The sequence below is a fragment of the Myxine glutinosa genome, chromosome 2 (genome assembly GCF_964187855.1).
Source record: "Myxine glutinosa chromosome 2, kmMyxGlut1.1, whole genome shotgun sequence".
NCBI lineage: Eukaryota > Metazoa > Chordata > Myxini > Myxiniformes > Myxinidae > Myxine > Myxine glutinosa.
Window position 1 is genome coordinate 22135915 of NC_136262.1, and position 21037 is coordinate 22156951.

The 21037-nt window shown below is 49.4% G+C and overlaps 1 protein-coding gene across 1 annotated transcript in view; it reads right to left on the bottom strand.

The window, feature by feature from the left end:
• Nucleotides 1-914: 914 nt before the first annotated feature.
• LOC144891011 (zinc finger protein 474-like) overlaps nt 915-21037 on the bottom strand; it is a 33549-nt gene continuing 13426 nt past the window's right edge. Inside the window, exons 3-7 of the mRNA XM_078773022.1 lie at nt 13471-13732; nt 2114-2187; nt 1752-1932; nt 1081-1633; nt 915-959 (exon numbers count right to left, since the gene is read on the bottom strand). Coding sequence (XP_078629148.1) covers nt 1488-1633; nt 1752-1932; nt 2114-2187; nt 13471-13732 — 663 coding nt within the window. The 3' untranslated portion in view covers nt 915-959; nt 1081-1487. The remainder of the gene's footprint in view (nt 960-1080; nt 1634-1751; nt 1933-2113; nt 2188-13470; nt 13733-21037) is intronic.

The window sequence follows — 21037 nt, forward strand, 5'->3', positions numbered from 1 at the left end:
ACCATCAGGATCCTAGGATCCCAAGCTGCACCCTAACCGCTAAGCCAACACCATCAGGATCCGAGGATCCCAAGCCGCACCCTAACCGCTAAACCAACAAACCCAGGATCCTAGGATCCCAAGCCGGCACCCTAACCGCTAAACCAACACCATCAGGATCCTAGGATCCCAAGCCTGCACCCTAACCGCTAAGCCAACACCTTCAGGATCCTAGGATCCCAAGCCTGCACCCTAACCGCTAAACCAACACCATCAGGATCCTAGGATCCCAAGCTGCACCCTAACCGCTAAGCCAACACCATCAGGATCCGAGGATCCCAAGCGCACCCTAACCGCTAAACCAACAAACCCAGGACCCTAGGATCCCAAGCCGGCACCCTAACCGCTAAACCAACACCATCAGGATCCTAGGGTCCCAAGCCTGCACCCAAACCGCTAAGCCAACACCATCAGGATCCGAGGATCCCAAGCCGCACCCTAACCGCTAATCCAACAAACCCAGGATCCTAGGATCCCAAGCCGGCACCCTAACCGCTAAACCAACACCATCAGGATCCGAGGATCCCAAGCCGCACCCTAACCACTAAACCAACACCATCAGGATCCTAGGATCCCAAGCCTGCACCCTAACCGCTAAACCAACACCATAAGAATCCTAGGATCCCAAGCCGCACCCTAACCGCTAAACCAACACCATCAGGATCCGAGGATCCCAAGCCGCACCCTAACCACTAAACCAACAAACCCAGGATCCTAGGATCCCAAGCCGGCACCCTAACCGCTAAACCAACACCATCAGGATCCTGGGATCCCAAGCCTGCACCCTAACCGCATATCACAGCAATGTAAATGGACAATTTTGGCAATCGTGTCTCCGATCATTCTCAATGACAAATGAGTGCTTACACAATGATAGCACAAGGTACTGCACCTGTTTATTGAGTATATGAAGCGATAATCTTGTCTTCCGCTCCCTCTTTTTATATATTTTGTTTGTCTGGTTGATTTGTTTGTGAAGTAAATGTTAGCTCTTTCACGAGCCTCGATTCAGTATACAAAAAAAAAAAAAAAAAAAAAAACATTCAAAGGAAACTACACATTCCACGACTGCAGTCAAAATGGCCGACGTATCAAGTGTGGCCTCCAGGTGGTCAATTGGTAGGACTGCAACATGGGAACTGAAACACTCGCTCTTACGATCGCACCTTCAACAGCACAACTCAACAAGGTCAATCATCATGGTGTCATTTTTCGGCAAACAGAACATTCTACACCGTTGATTGTAAAAGTGCAAAATTCCCAACTATTTGGTGTTTTGTAACAGAAAAACAAGTGATCGTAACCGCAAAAGTAATATTTCTACCTGGAGCACTCGGAATAGGTAAATATTTCATGCGATCTAAAGTAAATCAGATGTATTTAAGGTAGCTGTAAAACCTCCTAGGTCAAGACAGGTAAAGTGAATTATCCCCAAGACCTTGGGCCTTTTAAACCTTTGGCTTGCAGGACCTCTGGTGGACCAAAAAATGCTCGGGATTGAAGGTTCTGCCACATATGTCGCACGGAACCAGTTGAGCTTGGAAGCTTTCCCATGCCGCCATGTTGGCAGACGAGATGTCAGACGTGCCAGTTGCTGTGTGGACAGGTACGCACGGAATAAAACATCATGATTATCCAAACATGCCGAAGAGACCAAATGTCCCGTAATAAACATTCTCACTAACGTGGCGTTTCCACCAAGACCCTGTTACCTTTGATGAAGTTAACTTCGGGTTTCTGGGGTTCTGCCCGCCGGAGATGCTTGGGCAATTGGGCATTCTCGTTGTGCCATTTCTTGAGGCATTGAGGTTCGTGGATACCGATGGACCTGGTCCCAAACTCACGGCCGCAGATGTAACACACCAGTGTCGGAGGTTTGCGAGGCGTCTTTATCTGCGGGCAAAGGTGGAATGGGATGGTTAACGTGTGGAGTGACAGTTTCCTTTTTGAACGTGTTCCGGGGTCTCATTTCATCATGTTCCGAGGTCTTAATCATCGATCATGTGGCGGACGAATCGCACGATGCGGTTAGGGGTTTGTTCTGTGATCCGTGAGCGTCCTCTGCTGATCTTACCTGTTCTTGCTCCGTTGTGTTCCGTTTTTTCCCCTTCTGGATTTCCCGTCGTTCTGGGTCTTTCTGGGTCGATGCTGTGGCCAAAAGATCCTCATTAGTTCGTAGGTTAAGTGATGTTCTTATGAAGCCAACAATCGGTGGTATAACAGTATCAAAGCACGAATTATACTTCGTTTATTGTCCCTCATCACAAACCCATGGACAACAATTAAAGCAATTACTAAGACAACACAACACCAACAACAACAACATGCATTTTAAGGCCATTTTCCCTGCTAGAGCGGGGGTTAGCCTTGCGGTCCCCATGACAATCTTCTCCATTTTGCCCTATTTTCTGCATCTCTCCTTGTTAACCCCCTTGCCCGCATTTCTTCTTCCACCATCTTTAGCCAAGTCTTTCTCGGTCTTCCCCGTCCTCTACTTCCTCCTACATTCATTTCCATCACTCTTCTCAACCAGTCACTTTCATCCTTCCTCAACACATGACCAAACCATCTCAACCTATGCCTCTTCACAGCATCAATCACAGGCCCTATTCCCATCATCTTTCGCAATTCATCATTTGTCTTCCTCTCTCTCAACGATACTCCGCACATCCGTCGAACCATTCGCATTTCCACCCTTTCCAGCCTTCGTTGCTGCTCTACGTTTATTACCCATGTCTCGCTCCCATAAATCATAACACTTCTCACACATGCAGCATGCACCTTTCCCTTCAGCTTCAACGCCACTCCCCTCCTCGTCAGCACGCCACTCAGTTCCTGAAACTTCCTCTTCATTAATAATGATGAACAATATAAGTCCAATCTCTTTGAATCAAATGTTTGGGAGGATTATTTCTGCAGTTTCGTCCTTTTTGTACAGTATATATATATATATATATACATATATATGCATATGATTTTTGATATGTGCACTCATTGATGGACAGCTGACGGACCCCATCCAAATTTTGACCTCTTGGCCCCATAACGCAATTCATTTATCTTTACATCATCATAGTACTTGTACCAAGTTTGACTTTGTTCCCTTCACCCATTATTGTGGTAGCAAAAACCTATTACATAAGCTAACCTTTGACCTCTTGATGCAGAAATCGAATCAGTTCATTTTTGCATCATAATTTATACTTTTACCAAGTTTGATCAAAATCCCATAACTGGCTCACAATTGAGCTTTGTAACAGGATTTTTTTTTTTTTTTTTTTTTTTTTTGTTTGTATACTGAATCGAGGCTCGTGAAAGAGCTAACATTTACTTCACAAACAAATCAACCAGACAAACAAAATATATAAAAAGCGGGAGCGGAAAACAAGATGGGGAGAGAAGGTGAAGCACACAAACACAACATTTGAGAGCAGTGAGATGTGTGGAAGGGAGAGGGCTTGGGGGGAGGAGGCATGGGAAGGGGAGGGGGGGTGGAGGGAGAAGTATAAAACACAAGGACACCAATGACTTCCAGGACAGAAGTTGGTATTTCAAAAAAGTGGAATTGGGGTGAAATTAGCGGGGGTAGAAAAGATCAAGGTTTTGGATGGGGGAAGATAAGAGATGGTGGTGAACAGCTGTTTTAAAGACCTGGAGGGTGGAGTGGGATTGAAGAGAGTGAGGGAGTTTGTTCCAGAGGCGGGAGAAAAGAGGAGTGAAGGTGAGCAGAGAGTCTTGATTTTGGCAGTTTGACCATTAGAGGGTTGCAGGCAGATCTTGTGCGACCTGTAGGAATATTTGCGGGACAGAGCCCAGAGAGAGCTGGGGGGGCAAGGCCAGAGAGGAGTCGGTAGAAGATGGAAAGACCACCAACCTGCCTGCGGTGAGTGAGTGAGTGAGAGGCCCTTGGAGTTAGCTTCATCGCGGGAGATTCCAATGATTCTGAATGCTTTGGTTTCAACAGCGTGAAGACGAGCTAGGTGTGAGGCAGGAGCACCAGCCCAGAGGGGAGAGCAGTATTCCATTGAGCTGCGGATGAAAGCCTTGTATGTGGTGAGGAGCTCAGGTGTGCCAAGGAAGGACTTCGCACGACGGAGGATGCCCAGTCGGCGACTGGCTTTGGAGGCCAGATTTGAAATGTGGTTTTCCCAGGAAAGATCATGGCAGATAGTGAGACCCAAAAGCTTGAGTGACAGAACTTCTTGGAGAGGATTATTCAGAAAGTGGATGGGAGGGTTGTCCAGTCGGTCTTTTCGGAGAGACATCGTAAGAGTGTGAGATTTGTCAGGATTGAAAGACATGTTCCACTTGTTTGCCCAGTCTGTGATTTTGTCCAGGTCTGCAGAGAGTGAGGAGGCAGCAGACTGCCGATCTGAGGGATGAAGAATGGAGCGACAGAGAGTAGAGTCATCAGCAAAGAGATACAGAGGATTTTCAAGAGAGTCAGAGAGATCATTGATGAAGACCAGAAAAAGGACAGGGCCTAGAACACTGCCTTGTGGAACTCCAGCCTGAACAGGAAGAGGAGATGAGAGAAACCCATTCAGGGCCACACGTTGACTACGACTAGAGAGGAAGTCCGCCAGCCATGCGTGGAGATTTCCATGGATACCAAAAGAGGAGAGTTTGGTGAGCAGAGCGGGGTGCCAGACCGTATCGAAGGCACGTGATATGTCAAGGGAGACTGCTCTAATTTCCTGTTTGGCATTGAGGACCTCCATCCATTGTTGAGAAAGCAGAAGCAGCATGTCCAGAGTAGAGTGTCCAGGTCTGAAACCAAATTGATGATCAGAGATCAAGCCATTGGAGAAGAGGAAAGATTTCATATCTGAAGCAATGATGGATTCCATGACTTTGCTGATAATTGGGAGAAGGCTGATTGGTCTGTAGTTGCTGGGATCTGTTTTTGCACCTTTTTTGTGCAAAGCGGTGATGTTGGCAGATTTCCAAGCAGATGGAAGATGACCTTGAGCAAAAGAGAGGGTGAAGAGAACAGAGAGAGGGAGTGAAAGAGCGGAAGAACAGGATTTTAGGACCCGTGGGCTGATGCCGTCAGGTCCAGTTGCAGAATCCGAGTCGAGGGTTGACAGAAACTTTTCCACCTTGTCAGGAGGAAAGGACACAGAGTCCAGGAGCAGCTGGGTACGACTGGGTACGGTGGGAACAGAGAGGGATGGGTTTGGGACACAAGATTTAGAGGCAAACACAGAGTTGAGGCATTCAGCTTTTTCGCGTGCGGAGTCAGCCGTGTGGCCATTTGAGGTGAGGGAGGGGATGGAGGGGGAACAAACACCAGAAACAGATTTGACCAGACGCCACCAGGATTTGGAAGAGGGAGACAGATAAGAGAGTTCGGTCCTGAGAACGGAGAGATATTGTTTCCTGGCTCTCCTGAGCGTGGACACACACTTGTTTCGGGCTTTGTGAAAGGAAATGAGATTTCCTTCCGTTGGATTTGCTTTCCAGGAGACGAAAGCAAGTTGTTTCTGGGCAATAGCCTCACCACAAGATTCCGTGTACCATGGACGGGAGGAAGGGTATGACAACAGAAGACGAGATGGGATAAATCTGTGCATGAGAGAGAGCAGTTTGCTTTGGAAGAATTCCCAGGAAGAATTTATGTCAGAGGCAGTAGAGATGGGAGACCAGTCCAGATGATTGATGGCTGCTTGAAGACCGTGCCAGTTGGCCTGAGTGAAATGCCAGACTCGTCGACGCTGAGGAGGCTCTCTGAGAATGGTCAGAGAGATGTCCACTTTAACAAGCACATGATCAGAAGAGCCGATTGGAGCAGAAGAAGAGCAGCAGACATTTTCAGGGAAGTTAGTCATAACCAAGTCCAGAAGAGAAGATGCTCCGTTGACTGAAATCCGGGTCGGGAAATTGACAGTTTGTGTCAGTCCCAGTGAGTCACAGAAGTCCTTTGCTGAAGAGCCATGGCTGGTGAGAGAGGTACCCACACCCAGCCAACTGGCATGGTGACAGTTGAAATCACCACATATGAGGAAGAGAGAGTTGGGATGGGTAGATAGAAGTTGGTCCATATTCTCAGACAGCGAGATGTAGATGGAGTCATCACTGTTTGGTGGACGGTACAACACACATATGAACAAAAGGTGGGAGCGAAGGGGAAGCCGTAGCCAAAGGTATTCCTGGGGGTGAGGTGGAGAGAGGGCAGTGCAGGGCGAGTGAGGAAGAGAGTTTTTTATAAAGATAGCAACCCCACCTCCAGGACGAGGCTCAGGTCTATCATACCGGAGTAGGGAGTAACCTGGGAGAGATACCAAGGAATCAGAGACATCGTGAAGGAGGAAAGTTTCTGTTAAGCAGATCACGTCTGGTTTGTCAGAAGCAACCTGTATGGAGAGATCAGACATGTTTGAGCGAAGGCCCCGGATGTTTGAGGTCCATACTGTTAAGGAAGAGGAAGGGGGAGCATCGGATACAGAACAGGGGGGGGGAGCGGTAGGGTAAGATGTGGAAGAGGAGGAAGAGGTAGGGAGAGCTGTTGAAGGTGTGTCAGAGATTACAGAATAGCTCGGAGAAAGGGAAGGATGGGGCAGACAAAAGGTTTGATGGTGATTGGGAGAGGCGCAGTGAGGTGTTATTTGACGAGGGGGAAGAGCGAGGCAGAAGGTTGAGGGAGATGAAGGTGAAAGTTGGAAGGGGGAAGAAGCGGGGAGGACCCTTTGAGGGGGAGGGGTGAGAGGGGAGTCTAGGAGGGGAGGAGCGAGGGAGAGTCTCGGAGGGGAGGGGTGTGGAGGGAGATTTGAAAGGAATGGGTGATTGGGAAGATTTGGAGGGGAGGGGCAAGGGGGAAGATTTGAAAGAGATGGGTGATGGGGATGATTTGGAGGGGATGGGCAAGGGGGTAGATTTAGAGGGGAGGGGTGATGGGAAATGGGATTTTGGGGTGATGGGATTTTGAAAAATGTACGATTAATGGGAAACGAACATTTATTGCAAAATGAGTTTCTTGAGACATTCGAGTCAAAAATACGTTTGAGGACGCTGGAGGGAGGATGGAGTGCTGGAGAGTTTAGGGAATGAATGAAAGATGCACTATAAGAGATGGAATTTTTTTTTGGAATGAATGGATTTGGTGAGCAAGTCGAAAGCATCCTTTTATAGAAGAAGAAGAAAAAGGTGTTATAGAATATGACAGAATACAGGTCTTCAGGGTTCAGATGAGACATTTTTTAACAACGTGATCACAAACAGCGTGGTCGAAGAATGAACGAACGAACAACTAAGAACGAATAAACGAATAAAAACGGAAGGAAATTTGGGTTTTGGGTTTTTTTTTTTTTTTTTTTTTTTTTTTTGAGATTTTAAAACAAGGAAGTATGGGATGAAAAGACCGTGAAAACAGAGACCGGAAAAAAATTTCAGCGTGATCGGAGAACCGCTGAGACAAAAACAAAGCCTAAAGCCAAGGTTGGACACAGTAGCCTAGTACTACACTTAGGCCTCAGAATACACGATGAGAAAGACCGACGATTCTGTACACAGGTACAAAAAACCAACGCCAATAATACTATTAAAGGCACCCCAATAGGTACATACAAGACCAGTTTCGACAAAAACACAATTGTGAAAAGTTACTTAACTTCGAAAGCGAGCGTGCATGGACAGCTTTGAAGAGACGAGACCTCCAATCTTGCGCATGCGCAGAAGTCTATTTTGCGCATGCGCAGAGGATTTTCACCTAGCATGAAGGATCCACCATTAGAGGCCATTTTTCCCCACATAGTCTGGTTCACTATGTTTTTTCGTTCAAAATCATGGTAGATTAGCAAACCTATACATTTTTAGAAACGTTATTACATGGAAAATCTGAAAATCAATGTTTACATTTGCCAATTCCGACCAATTCGATTCGACCAATTCGACCAATTCGACCAATCGACCAATTCCATTCGACCAATCGCTTCGATCGACCATTCGACCATTCGACCAATTCGATCGATTCGATTCGATTCGATTCATCGAATTCGATTCGATCGACCATTCGACCAATTCGATTTGCCAATCAATTTGACCGACCTTTGCTTGTGTGGAACGGACTGTGAAAACGATGCGGACTATATTGTCGGATACGACACACAGGACAGTGATGACGAACTCTAAATGGCATATTCTGTAATCGTGTATGTTTGATGCCATTGACTGCCTGTGTATATTTTGTCATTGACTGCCTGTGTAGATGTGAAGTTATACTGACTGCATGTGTATATATGATTTTGCTGACTGCCTGTGTATGTTTGGTGATATGAATTATTGTGACACATTTTGATGTTATTAACTGCCTGTACAAAATGATAACATGTATTTGATTATGCAACTTATCGCGAATATAAAGACAGTATTTTGCAATTCAAAACCTTTGATTCGTGTCTTACCATTCCCCATAGCACTAATTTGATACTTTCATTGGATTCCTTGTCCCTGAAAGTATAGGTTTAGTATATTTTAAAAAGTTTTTAGGGTAATCAGAGGCAGAAATAGAACAAAATATGTATTTTACAGTGGCCATTTTGAAAATCCAAAATGGCCGCCATACAGGTATCTCTCCAAATGTAAACATTGATTTTTAGTTTCCTTATGCTATAACCTTTCCAAAAATGTATGTTTGTTAATCTACCATGATTTTGAACGAAATATAATTTATTGACATAGTGAACCTGACTAACAGAGCAGGGGTTGGCCTTTTTTGGGCACCATGGTCCCCTTTTTGAAGCAATGTTTTATGGCCGGATGTCCTTCCTGCCGCCAACCCTGTTAGTCGCCTTTTGCGACACACAGGGAATAACCAGTGAACTGGTACTCAATTTGCTGACCTCGGATGGATGACAGGCTGAGTCAAACCCCCTGGTGTTAATTCAACGATCGACCGGGATTCAAGTCCAGGATCCTAGGATCCCAAGCCGGTGTCACGAAACAGATCCGCCCCCGAAACAGATCCGCCCCCCGGCGATTCTGTACCGGTACAGATTCGCCCCCCTCGAAATAGATTCGCCCCCCCTGCCACGAAATACACTCTCCCCCGTGACAAAATCGCCCCTTCATAATATATATGTACATGTTTCAGCAGATATTCAAACTTGGAAAAAAGTGTAACAATTGTATGGCTCTTGGTGATTGTGGAAGAGTTCTTTTACAATTAATCTACAACTAGAGCAACTGAATATTGGTGTAAACCAATAAAAATAAAACCATAATAACCATAAAAATAAATAAAAATAACCCAAAATAACAAAAAATAACAAAAAATAACCAATAAATAACCATAAAATAACCAATAAATAACCATAAAAATAACCATAAAACCATAAAACCATAAAAAACCATAAAACCATAACCAAAAAAAAAAAAACTGATAAAAATCTATCAATAATTACTATATCAAGTGTTCAAGTATGTCTTAAAAAGATTGAGGAAATGTGTAAGTCCGCACTCAATCAATTCCCCAAACAATATTAGTAGTACTTTTATCACGTCCCCTCTTGTAAACCAATATTTCCCTATGTATATTTAAATATCCACAAACAAGAATGGGGGGCGATTCTATTCAGATGGGGGCGAGAAACGTATCCGTCGGGGGGCGAGTTTATACCGGTACAGATTCGCCGGGGGGCGAGTTTATACGGGGGCGGAATTATTTCGTGACACCGGCACCCTAACCGCTAAGTTTACGCCAGGCTACATATACAATATATATATATATATATATATATATATATATATATATATATATATATATATATATATATATATATATATCTTCTATATCTATAAACCACAGTTTGTGTGTGTGTGTGTGTAATGTTACCGATAGACTCCTAAACGGAGAGGCTCACGTACTTGATATTTGGCACAGACATGGCCATTGAGCCTGGGAAGAACATGGCCGACCTAAAAATTTATTTCATAATATTTTTTTACCATATTTTTACCTCAGCGCATTTCAGCGAGGAATATTATGCACGGAATCTCATGGAATCAATGGAATATTATGCACGGAATCAATCAATAATGTAACGATTTTGAGAAGTGTAACGGTTTTTTGAGAAGTGTAACAATAACAATGGTGCAGTAACAATTTTGGAGGAAGTGTAACGAATGTGAAAACGTTACAATGTGAACGTTACAAAAGTATGGTTTTGTTATGTGTAACATCCTCATAATGTAAATAATGGTCGCAGCCGTCCTCCTAGTTAATTCCATGAAACTTACACGCAGGTCACGATATATCTTTTTAAATAGTGTATTTCCTTATTCCATGTAGGCTAAATCTGTGTTTCCCACTAGATAGACTTTGCATTGTATCAAACAAAATAAGAGTAGGCCCTTGCAATTTCCCCAAACATCTCTGCTCTCCAAAAGTCCTTTCAAAAGGGTGGGAGTTGTGTTCAATCCCGCAAGCCGCCATTGCCCATGTGCTAATCTCGGAGAAGAAAGGCGTGTCTCCACCTCGTCATCGAGGGGAGGAGTGAGCCAGAGGGTCGCAAGGCCAATCAGCACCGCGGTGAGCGAACCGGTAGGCGTGCCCTCGCAGCCGGCGGCTTGATTCCGCCGCGAGTTATAAAAGCGACTGTAAGGGACTGCTTTATCAGATGACCTGGGAGAGGAGCGAAGAGGCGGCACCAAGAAGAGCGGTGAGATGCGAAACACTCCAAGCCAAAGAGGAGAGGTACTCGGAGAGGAAACCAGCTTTGGAGAGACGCGCTGAAAGGAGGGAGACGGCTCCACCAGGAGGAGAGGAGCAGGTGTGCCCGAGCCAGCGCGTGACGTCTACAGCAGCGGATACGCGACGGAGGGTTTTCCCGCCAAAACCGCGAGGAATTGAGAGCTGCTGCCTCCGACTTTGCCTCCCTCTCCAGCAATCCACCTCAAGCCCTACCTGCCTGCAATATCCCCTGTGTAAGTGTGAATGTCCTGTCCTACTCGTTGTCTTGGGATTAAGTAAATTGAATAGTTTAAGCTAACAATGCACTGTGTGACTGCTTCTTCCATCCATTGCTGTAAATAATTTTGGTCGCTCTTTCTTTTTGCTTGTGTGTGTATAATAAATCTGTTCTTCCTCCGTACTCTGTCTTTTTCTCTTTTCCTTCTCTTTCGGTCGCTTTAGAGGTTTCCCGATTGAATATCTGTGGGGCGATCTGGTCAACGTCGGGTGGAATCGGGTTCTAATCGGGGAGTAACTGTTCGGACGCGGTAATACACCACCGCTCGGTCAATATAACATCTAAAACCGCGTCTGTAACAATGTATATATATATATATATATATATATATATATATATATATATATATATATATATATATATATATCTTCTATATCTATAAAACACAGTTTGTGTGTGTGTGTGTGTAATGTTACCGATAGACTCCTAAACGGAGAGGCTCACGTACTTGATATTTGGCACAGACATGGCCATTGAGCCTGGGAAGAACATGGCCGACCTAAAAATTTATTTCATAATATTTTTTTACCATATTTTTACCTCAGCGCATTTCAGCGAGGAATATTATGCACGGAATCTGACCGGTGGCAGAGCAGCATGCTGATTCGCTCAGAGCGATCACGTGATGTTCCTTGCCGCCATTAACTCAGTTACGCATTCGCACGTATTTCAGAGCGAAAAGCGATTGCGTTTTTTCACATTTCAGCGAGGAACATTGCCATTCACACCACATAGGTTTTTTTTTCTTTCATCTTTAGATCCATATTTTTTTTCAGCGAGGAATATTATACACGGAATCTGAATCGGTGGCGGAGTAGCGCACTGATTCGCTCATTCGCATTCATTGATGACGATCACGATCACGTGATGACGTGATCACGAATGATGTTCGTGACGTGATCACGTGATGTTCCTTGCCGCCATAAACTCACAGCAAGTAGCATAGATTTTAGCATGATTAGCATTTAGCATGATTTAGCATGATTTAGCATAGATAGTAGCATGTTTCACGTAGATTTTTTTTCAGCGAGGAATATTATACACGGATTCTGACTGGTGGCAGAGCAGCGCGCTGATTCGCTCAGAGCGATCCCGTGATGTTCCATCCCCGCCGCCAGTTGGCTTCACTTTTCACGGAGTATGAGCATTCTATATATTTTCAATTCAGTGCGCCCGACTCGCTCACGTACTTGATTTGTGGCATAGACATGGCCATTGGGCCTTCACGGTGTAATTTGTGCGAGGCTTTTGTCCGAGTGAGCTTGAGTCGAGAGGGCGAATGTACGGGTTGGGAATGTACGGGTCTCCCTTCCCCCACCCGGCAACGCCGGTACTGGAGGGCGTCACAGGATTGGTGAGTCTCCAAAATCCGCTTCGTGCTGTTGCGAAGATTCAGGACGATGTCGCGATTGTTGTGCTGCTCTCCGACCATGAGAACTGCAACATCATTGTTGACTGGCCCTTCCCTTACCTCCCCCTTCCCCCTCCCCCCTCCCCCTCCCTTCCCCCTCCACCCTACCCCTCCCCCTCCCTTTTCCCCGCCCCCTCCCCTCCCCCTCCCATTCCCCCTTCCCCTCCCCCTCCCCTTCCACTCCCCCCTCCCCCATCCCCCCCTCTCCCCTCCCCCTCCCCCTCCCACTCCCCCCCTCCCCCTCCTCTCCTCTCCCATCCCCCCTCCACCTCCCCCCTCCCCCTCCCCCCTCCCCCTCCCCCTCACCCTCCCCCCTCTTCTCCCTCACGTTTATACACGGAATGCCGGGTACTTCCCCCCCCCCTCTTCTCCCCTCCCCCCTCTCCTCCCATCCCCCCCGTTCCCCTCCCCTCCTCTTCCCCCTCCCCTCCCCTCCCCCGCCCGGCAATTCCGGGTACTTCTGCTAGTATATATATGTATATATATATATATATATATATATATATATATATATATATATATATATATGTATATATATATATATGTATATATATGTATATGTATATATATATATATATATATATGTATATATATGTATATGTATATATATATATATATGTATATATATATATATATGTATATATATATGTATATATATCTATATATATATATATATATATATATATATATATATATATATATATATATATATATACACACATACACAGTATATAATGACAGATTCATGTACTTGTTCATTTCAAAGGAGTTTAAAACTTGTTTGCTAAGTTTGATACCCACAGTCATAAGAGGCACACCCACTCACTCATCTGTTCTTTCAACTGGGTCGGAGAGTTGGTCCTTCAGAGCGTTGTAACAGTGTACCCGTAAAATTTTACACTGTCTTGTAAACCATTTGGGTTGTTTGTGCAAGTGAGAAAATTATTATTCAAGAGATACTCTGATCGAAAACAAACCATTGCTTGGAGGCTTTAAATCCATCAGGTACAAAACAAGCATTCAAAGATTCCTGATTGTTATTGTTCTGTTTACCAGTGTTGCTGGTTCCAGCACAGCTTAACTCAGTGGCTACGAAGGAGGGTGCACCGATGGTTCGTTGGTCCTTTTTATTGTTATTAGTACCACCAGCCTTCCTGATTGATGAACCAGCAGGTGCCTTGCAGCTCTGCTCGTGGACGATCAGTCGATCTGGTAGGAAAGTACGGCCACACGTGCTGCACGGCACGAGCTGTGCCTGGGCACTCTGCCAGGCGGCGGCGTTCACATTTTGCACGACTCTTGAACTTTCTTCATTCTGCAAGAATCAGTAGGAATATGTTTAAGATACTGAATGTAGCAATCTCGTGAATGTAGAATGAACACAGAACAAACAGCTACAAGCATTTACCATGTACGAGTCAATATATTGTTGCGGTTGTGCCATAAAGGCAAACCCCCTATAGTTAAATTGCACGACAACATGTAGCCTGCAGTTGTTAGTTATGTCTTATTGAATGTTAAAGCGCGGCATTACGCGCGCTGCTTGCGAGCAAGGAGGAAGCGGACAAGCGGTAACTTATAAGCGTCTTTATTTCAGGAGCTCACTGTAACACTGGCACGCTCCGGGCTGCGCGCCCGGTGTATATCATGAGGCCACGCCTACCCCTCGGGCGTGGCCACCGCCCACTTGGTGCGCGGAATGATGTCACCACGCCAGTGGGCTTTTGTGTCCGCCACACGCGCCCCCCCAGAATTCCCGCGCACCTGGAGGGCCAGTTTGCGGGGCAGACGAATGACCCGGCCGAAGCGCCCCCTGGCGATCGGCGGCGTCCAGGGTGCAGGGATGCCAGGTGGGATGCCCCTGGCTGCCCCTGGGATGGGTGCAGGACCGGGGGGCGGCGTGGCGGCGGGGCTGGGCGGTGCCGGGGGTCCGCCCGCAGGGGGGCGGCCCCGACGTAGGGGTCGGGCCACTGGCGGTGGATGGTCCACGTCGAGGTGGGCCGGCTTGAGGCGGTCTACCGAAACGCGGTCAGGAGTACCGCCGATATCCAGGGTGAAGTGCTTCGCCCCGGTCTCCAGCACGCGGAAAGGCCCGTCGTACGGGGGCCGCAGTGGTGTCCGGTGGGCATCGTGGCGGACGAAGACGTACTCCGCCGTGCGAAGCTCCGGGGCGACATGCATCGGTGGGTGCCCGTGGCATGCCGTTGGCACCGGGGCGAACCTCTGGGCGGTCTCTTGCAGAGCGGAGCGCTGCTGTGCCGCGGACCATGGTGCCGTGGAGTCGGGGAGGAACTCGCCCGGCACCCGCAGCGGTTGCCCGAAGACCAACTCTGCCGCGGATGGCGCGCAGGTCCTCCTTGGGCGCCGTCCGGAGGCCCAGCAGGACCCAGGGGAGCCTGTCGACCCAGCCGCCGTCGCGGAGGGTGGCCCGGAGCACGGCCTTCAATGAGCGGTGAAATCGCTCACACAGGCCGTTAGCCTGGGGGTGGTAGGCCGTGGTTCGGTGCAGCCGGACCCCGAGCCCCTGCGCGACCACCCCCCAGAGCTCCGAGGTGAACTGGGGGCCGCGGTCGGACGAGATGTCTGAGGGGGCGCCGAACCGGGCGACCCAGGTGGCGATGAAAGCCTGCGCGACATCGGCCGCCGTTGTCGACGCCAAGGGCATGGCCTCCGGCCACCGGGTGGTGCGGTCCACCATGGTGAGGACGGAGGTGAAACCCCGCGAGGGGGGCAGAGGTCCCACCAGGTCCACGTGGACATGGTCAAACCGGCGTTCCGGCACTGTGAACGGGGCCAACGGGGCCTGGGTGTGCCGGTGAACCTTGGCACGCGAGGCACGTCCTGGCCCAGCCGCGGACGGCCTTCCGGAGGCCATGCCAGACGAACTTGTCGGCGATCAGCCTTTGGGAGGCCCTCGCGCCCGGGTGGGACAGGCCGTGGATGGCGTCAAACACCTGGCGCTGCCAGCCCGCGGGCACGATGGGGCGAGGACGCCCGAGGGAGACGTCGCACAAGAGGGCCGCGCCCGCGCCGTCGAACGGCACCTCGGTGACGCGGAGGCCCGTGACGGCGGTCCGCAAGGCCTGGACGTCGGGGTCAGCGGCCTGGTCCGCTGCCATCCGGGCATAGTCGATGCCGAGGTGGACTGCGTGGGCGACGGCCCGGGAAAGGCAATCCGCCACCGGGTTGTCCTTCCCCGTGACGTGCTGGATGTCCGTCGTGTACTAGGACACGGCCGAGAGGTGACGCTGCTGCCGGGCCGACCACGGCTCGGTGACCTTGCCCATCGCGAAGATCAGCGGCTTGTGGTCGACGAAGGCAGTGAACGCACGGCCCGCGAGCAGATGGCGGAAGTGCCTGACCGCCAAGTGAAGCCCGAGCAACTCACGGTCGAAGGTACTGTAACGGCGTTCGTGCGGGCGAAGCTGCCGGCTAAAGAACGCCAGCGGTTGCCAAGCTCCATGCACCCATTGCTCATGCACCGCGCCCACCGCGTAGTCTGAGGCATCGGTGGTGAGGGCGATCGGTGCATCGGGCGCCGGGTGCGCGAGCATGGTGGCGTTAGCCAAGGCGAGCTTCGTGCCCGTGAACGCCGTGTCCATCTGCTCGGTCCAGGTAACGTCGCCTTTGCCCGGCTTACCTCGGAGAGCTTCGTGCAGGGGGCGCAGGAGCTGGGCGATACGGGGCAGGAACCGATGGTAAAAGTTCACCATGCCCAGAAACTCCTGCAGCCCTCTGATCGTGCGGGGGTGCGGAAACCCCTTCACCGCCTCCACCTTGGCCGGCAGGGGGACGGCTCCGTGCCTGGTGACACGGTGCCCCAGAAAATCGATTATGGCAGCGCCGAACCGGCATTTTGCGGGGTTCACAATCAGGCCATGCTGGCCCAGGCGTTCGAAGAGCGTGCGGAGGTGGCGTAGGTGCTCTTCGCGGGACGCGCTGGCGACGAGGATATCGTCCACGTAGACGTAGACAAAATCCAAGTCGCGCAGGACGCTGTCCATCAGTCGCTGGAACGCCTGAGCCGCATTCTTCAGACCGAAGGGCATGCGCAGGAACTCGAAGAGTCCGAATGGCGTGATGACCGCCGTCTTTGGGACGTCCTCCGGCCTGACGGGGACCTGATGGTAGCCGCGTATGAGGTCCACCTTCGAGGAGAAGGACCTGCCCGCCAAACGGGCGGAAAAGTCCTGAATGTGGGGGACGGGGTAGCGGTCGGGAGTCGTGGCGTCATTGAGACGGCGATAGTCCCCGCACGGTCGCCATCCCCCGCTGGGCTTCGGCACGATGTGCAGCGGCGACGCCCAAGCGCTCTCTGAGCGCCGAACGATGCTGAGTCGCTCCAGGGTAGCGAACGCCACTTTTGCCACCGCCAGCTTCGTCGGCTCGAGGCGGCGTGCCCGGGCGTAGACCGGTGGCCCGACGGTGGGGATGTGATGGGCCACCCCGTGCTTGACGGCCCCCGCCGAGAAGGTGGGCCGCGTGAGGGCCAGGAAGCCGGCGAGGAGGCGGGTGAATGCGTCCGCTGCCGGAAGCGTACAGACCAACGTGGCCGGAACCGAACAGTTCGGCAAGCCGCTTGGCAAGCCGCTCGTTGAGCTGGGCAACGCACAAGCGAGCGAGCTGAACGTCTCGGCCTGGACAAGACGTCTGCGCTTGACGTCGACCAGGAGCCCATTAGCACACAGGAAGTCCACGCCAAGCAGTGCCATGGGCACGTCGGCGGTGACGAACGTCCATCGGAAAACCTGCCCTCCGAACCGCAGAGAGAGGCAGCGTTTTCCGTACGTACGGATGGGCGTCCCGTTCGCGGCAAGCAGCACGGGGCCCCCACCCGCGGCGTGCTTGTCTGACGTGCCGGCGGGAATGACACTCGCCTGCGCTCCCGTGTCGCACAGGTAACGGCGCCCGGAGAAGGTGTCCGTTATGAACCGGAATAGAGAACCGGGGGCTTCGTCGCCCAACAGTGACAGCATATGGTCCATTCGGACCGATGGGCGCGTGTCACCGAGCTCGGGGAGATCCAGGAGGCGGTCGGCCCGTGCGTCGTCCGTGAGGCCGAACGTGGCTAGGAGTAGCCGCTTGAGTGCCTCATACTTGTGGCCGTCCGGTGGGTGGCGAAGGACGGACACAACTCGAGCGGCCGTGCCGGGCCCGAGGGAGGCGACGACGTGGCAATAGCGCGTGTCATCGCCGGTGAGGCGCCGAAGCTGAAATTGGGCTTCGGCCTGGACGAACCAGACTTCGGCCTGAGCCTCCCAAAATTCGGGAAGTTTGATGAGGTTGGCCATGGCAATGGCGTCGCGTGTGGAAGGATCGCTCCGGCAGATCCAACGTCGAGGGTCACCAGTAAAGCGCGGCGTTACGCGCGCTGCTTGCGAGCAAGGAGGAAGCGGACAAGCGGTAACTTATAAGCGTCTTTATTTCAGGAGCTCACTGTAACACTGGCGCGCTCCGGGCTGCGCGCCCGGTGTATATCATGAGGCCATGCCTACCCCTCGGGCGTGGCCACCGCCCACTTGGTGCGCGGAATGATGTCACCACGCCAGTGGGCTTTTGTGTCCGCCACAATGTAAAGATTAGCCCTTTTCCATTGTGTAGTAATCAAAACCAATATGCGTTGAAGTTAAGCAGGATGTCAAGCCTTCGTGTGGCTGGGAGAAGCCATTACTAATGAGCAGGAAGGCATGGCCAAAAGCGAAGCCCACGTGACCAATGAGGAGGCGGGAACACGTCACGGCACGTGACCAACCTCAGCCAATAGGAGGCTGTGGGACATTTTCGAGGTGTGGGCAGGTCTGATAAAACTCCTGTCCAGCGCATTTTCATTCTCTTGCTTTTTGGACTTTGCGAGGACACACCTGCGCTCTTGCCCTTTTCGTCACGCCCATGACGAGACCTCGCTTGCTTTTTCGTTCCTCCCACGACACGTGTTTGGCCTTTGTGTTCTTGGTCGACACCCATCACTTCTGTGCCGATCTCTTGCGCCATCCGGGTGACCTGCAAGCGTTGGCTTTCTACACGACTCACCTGTGCTGAAGTTCATCTACCTGTGCTGAAGTTCGTCCGTGCCAACTTCGAGGCAGCAGTTTGTCCTTCGGACCTTACCTCGTCCAGGCTGCACGTGAGGACCAAACTGTGCACACCAGACCACGTGGCCAATTGCGAGGCAATCCCAGCACGTACATCGGTACAATAATAACCAGTGTCGTTTCCCCTGTGTGAGAGTGAGAGTGAGTGTGAAGGCGCCAGTGGGGTTTATTATTAGGTAAGAATTTGTAAGCTGTATCTTTTGTGTATTCTCTGTGCCTTCTAAATAAAAGGCTGTACATTTGGTTACTTTCCAACCTGTTCGGTACGTCCTTTCTCCATTGGCCTAGCATTATCCGAGACCGAATTTGGCTCGAATCGGGTTCATAAATCACATAAGGCTGCTGGGCCATAGAAGTTCACGGTTCACGTTTCACGTTTCACGGTTCACGCGTGTAAAGAAAAGTGGACAAACGTAGTATGACTTGCTCTGGGCCATAGAACGCCTTTCATGTTTCACGTTTCACGTGTCACGTTTCACGCGTGAAAGGCGGAATGAACATGCACACTTTTTCTATGCGTGAAAACGGAGATCTCGGTCGACCTGATTATTTTTAGACTGACATCCGGGCAAAACTTCCGAAACAAAATGGACGACTACCGAGAACAGTTGATCGAGTTAGTGAGAGCAAGGCCCCTGCTGTGGGATCCGCGTGTGGCGGATTACAAAGATAAGGACCAGAAGGCACAAGTTTGGGAGAACTTGAATGGGCGTCTGAATTCACCGACAGGTTAAGGTTTATTGTTTTCGGGTGTGTGCGCGTGTGTGTTTGTTTAATTGTGTGTGTGTGTGTGTGTGTGTGTCAATGTGTGTGTGTATGTGTGTGTGTGTGTCAGTGTGTGTGTGTGTGGTTGTTTAATTGTGTGTGTGTGTGTGTGTGTGTGTGTGTGTGTGTCAATGTGTGTGTGTTTGAATAAATTTTATGTGCGTATAAATTAATTACATTCCAGCTTATTCGACTTCTTCTTCTTCTTCTTCTTCTTCTTCTTCTTCTTCTTCTTTAAGTCGTCATTTTATGTCTTTTGGAAAAAAATTAAGACTGAGTTTATGACAACACAAATCTATAGATTGAATTTAATGAAAACAAATATAACTTTGTAAGCGCAAGAGAAGAGAGGTCTCACCACCCAGTCTGAACGTTTTCAAAAGTAGACTCGCTAGACTACTAGACAAATTACCCTAGCCTAGATCATCACGACCAACACCACATTATCCAAATTAATAGGTACCAACCTGAGAGTAATGATGAGCTTTTGTTCTGCTTCGATCGATTTTCTCCAGTTTGTTTGACCTGGCTGTAGATGTTCCAGGACGAGGGTCTTCAAGGCATCGTAAGTCCTGTATGACATCCTGGTATAATTGAAAAACAGTTCTTCATCGGGATTGTCAAGCAGATAACGGAATGTTCGGTGGAATTCACCACGGGTTTCTCTCAGAAGGAAGTGCTCTCGGCTCCAAATTCTGTGCCTTTTTCTCTTCCTCCGTCTTAGTAGAAGCAGAATGAGGCAATCTTCTTCATCCGAAGAGTCCATGTTGACGGTTACTCGGCCAAAGCAGAACTGGCGCGCAACACGTGAACAGCCAAGCGTGAAATCCTATGGCCCAGGGTCCGATTGTTCACGTGAACGTGAACCGTGAAACGTGAACCGTGAACTTCTATGGCCCAGCAGCCTAAGGTAACGCCGCTTTCCACACCGTGCAAATCCGCTCGGCACGCAATTGAATAAGGTGTGTGAAAGCGAGTGTTCGATCCCCGGTTTCTCCGGTCACGTGTCTTGAAGGTATTTGGGAATATTGACCAGTAAACTCTTCGACGCGTAGCTGGGAAATTGGCGATCGGAATTGCTTCGCAATCCGTCAACCACGAGCTTAGTCGTGGACGGCGGCCTCAGTGGACCCGGAGTTTGAGGGGGAGCAGGGCATAAACCCCCCTTAGTACATCGACGAACCCCGGGATCCGCAACAATATGTATGTACTCTGTCTACTCTTTACATATACATGGGGGAGTCGAAAGTTTTTCTTTTTTCAAAATTTTTTTGGGATACAAAGTCGAGGCTCATGGAAAAGCAACACATTCGTGTTTCACCTCTATATCTCCAAAACTTCTGCATGGAAAAAATTGAGACATGGCTCATTGTAAAGAACTCCATATGGGGAATAGGTGTTGTGAACGATGACGTCATTGGTTCCATAATTATGACGTCATAATTCGACAGGGAAAACACTTAGTCTGATAAGTTTGAAATGTATTGAGCGTGATCTATGCAACAATTATATTAGAGAATATAAATTTATGATGTCATTGCTCACGTGGTCTGGCAGCCATATTGGATCAAAGAAAAAAATGTACAAAAACAGAAGAGTTGGCTAGCAACAAGTTGACTGCACAGGGTAAGTATTCAATGAATACCATTTACAGACTTGGCATTTAATATGGAATCTTTTTTTTTGTGGGGGTGAACTGACTTTTCACGATGACTTAGAACCAAAAGTTCATTGGAATTATGTTGAAATTATTCTAGATTTTG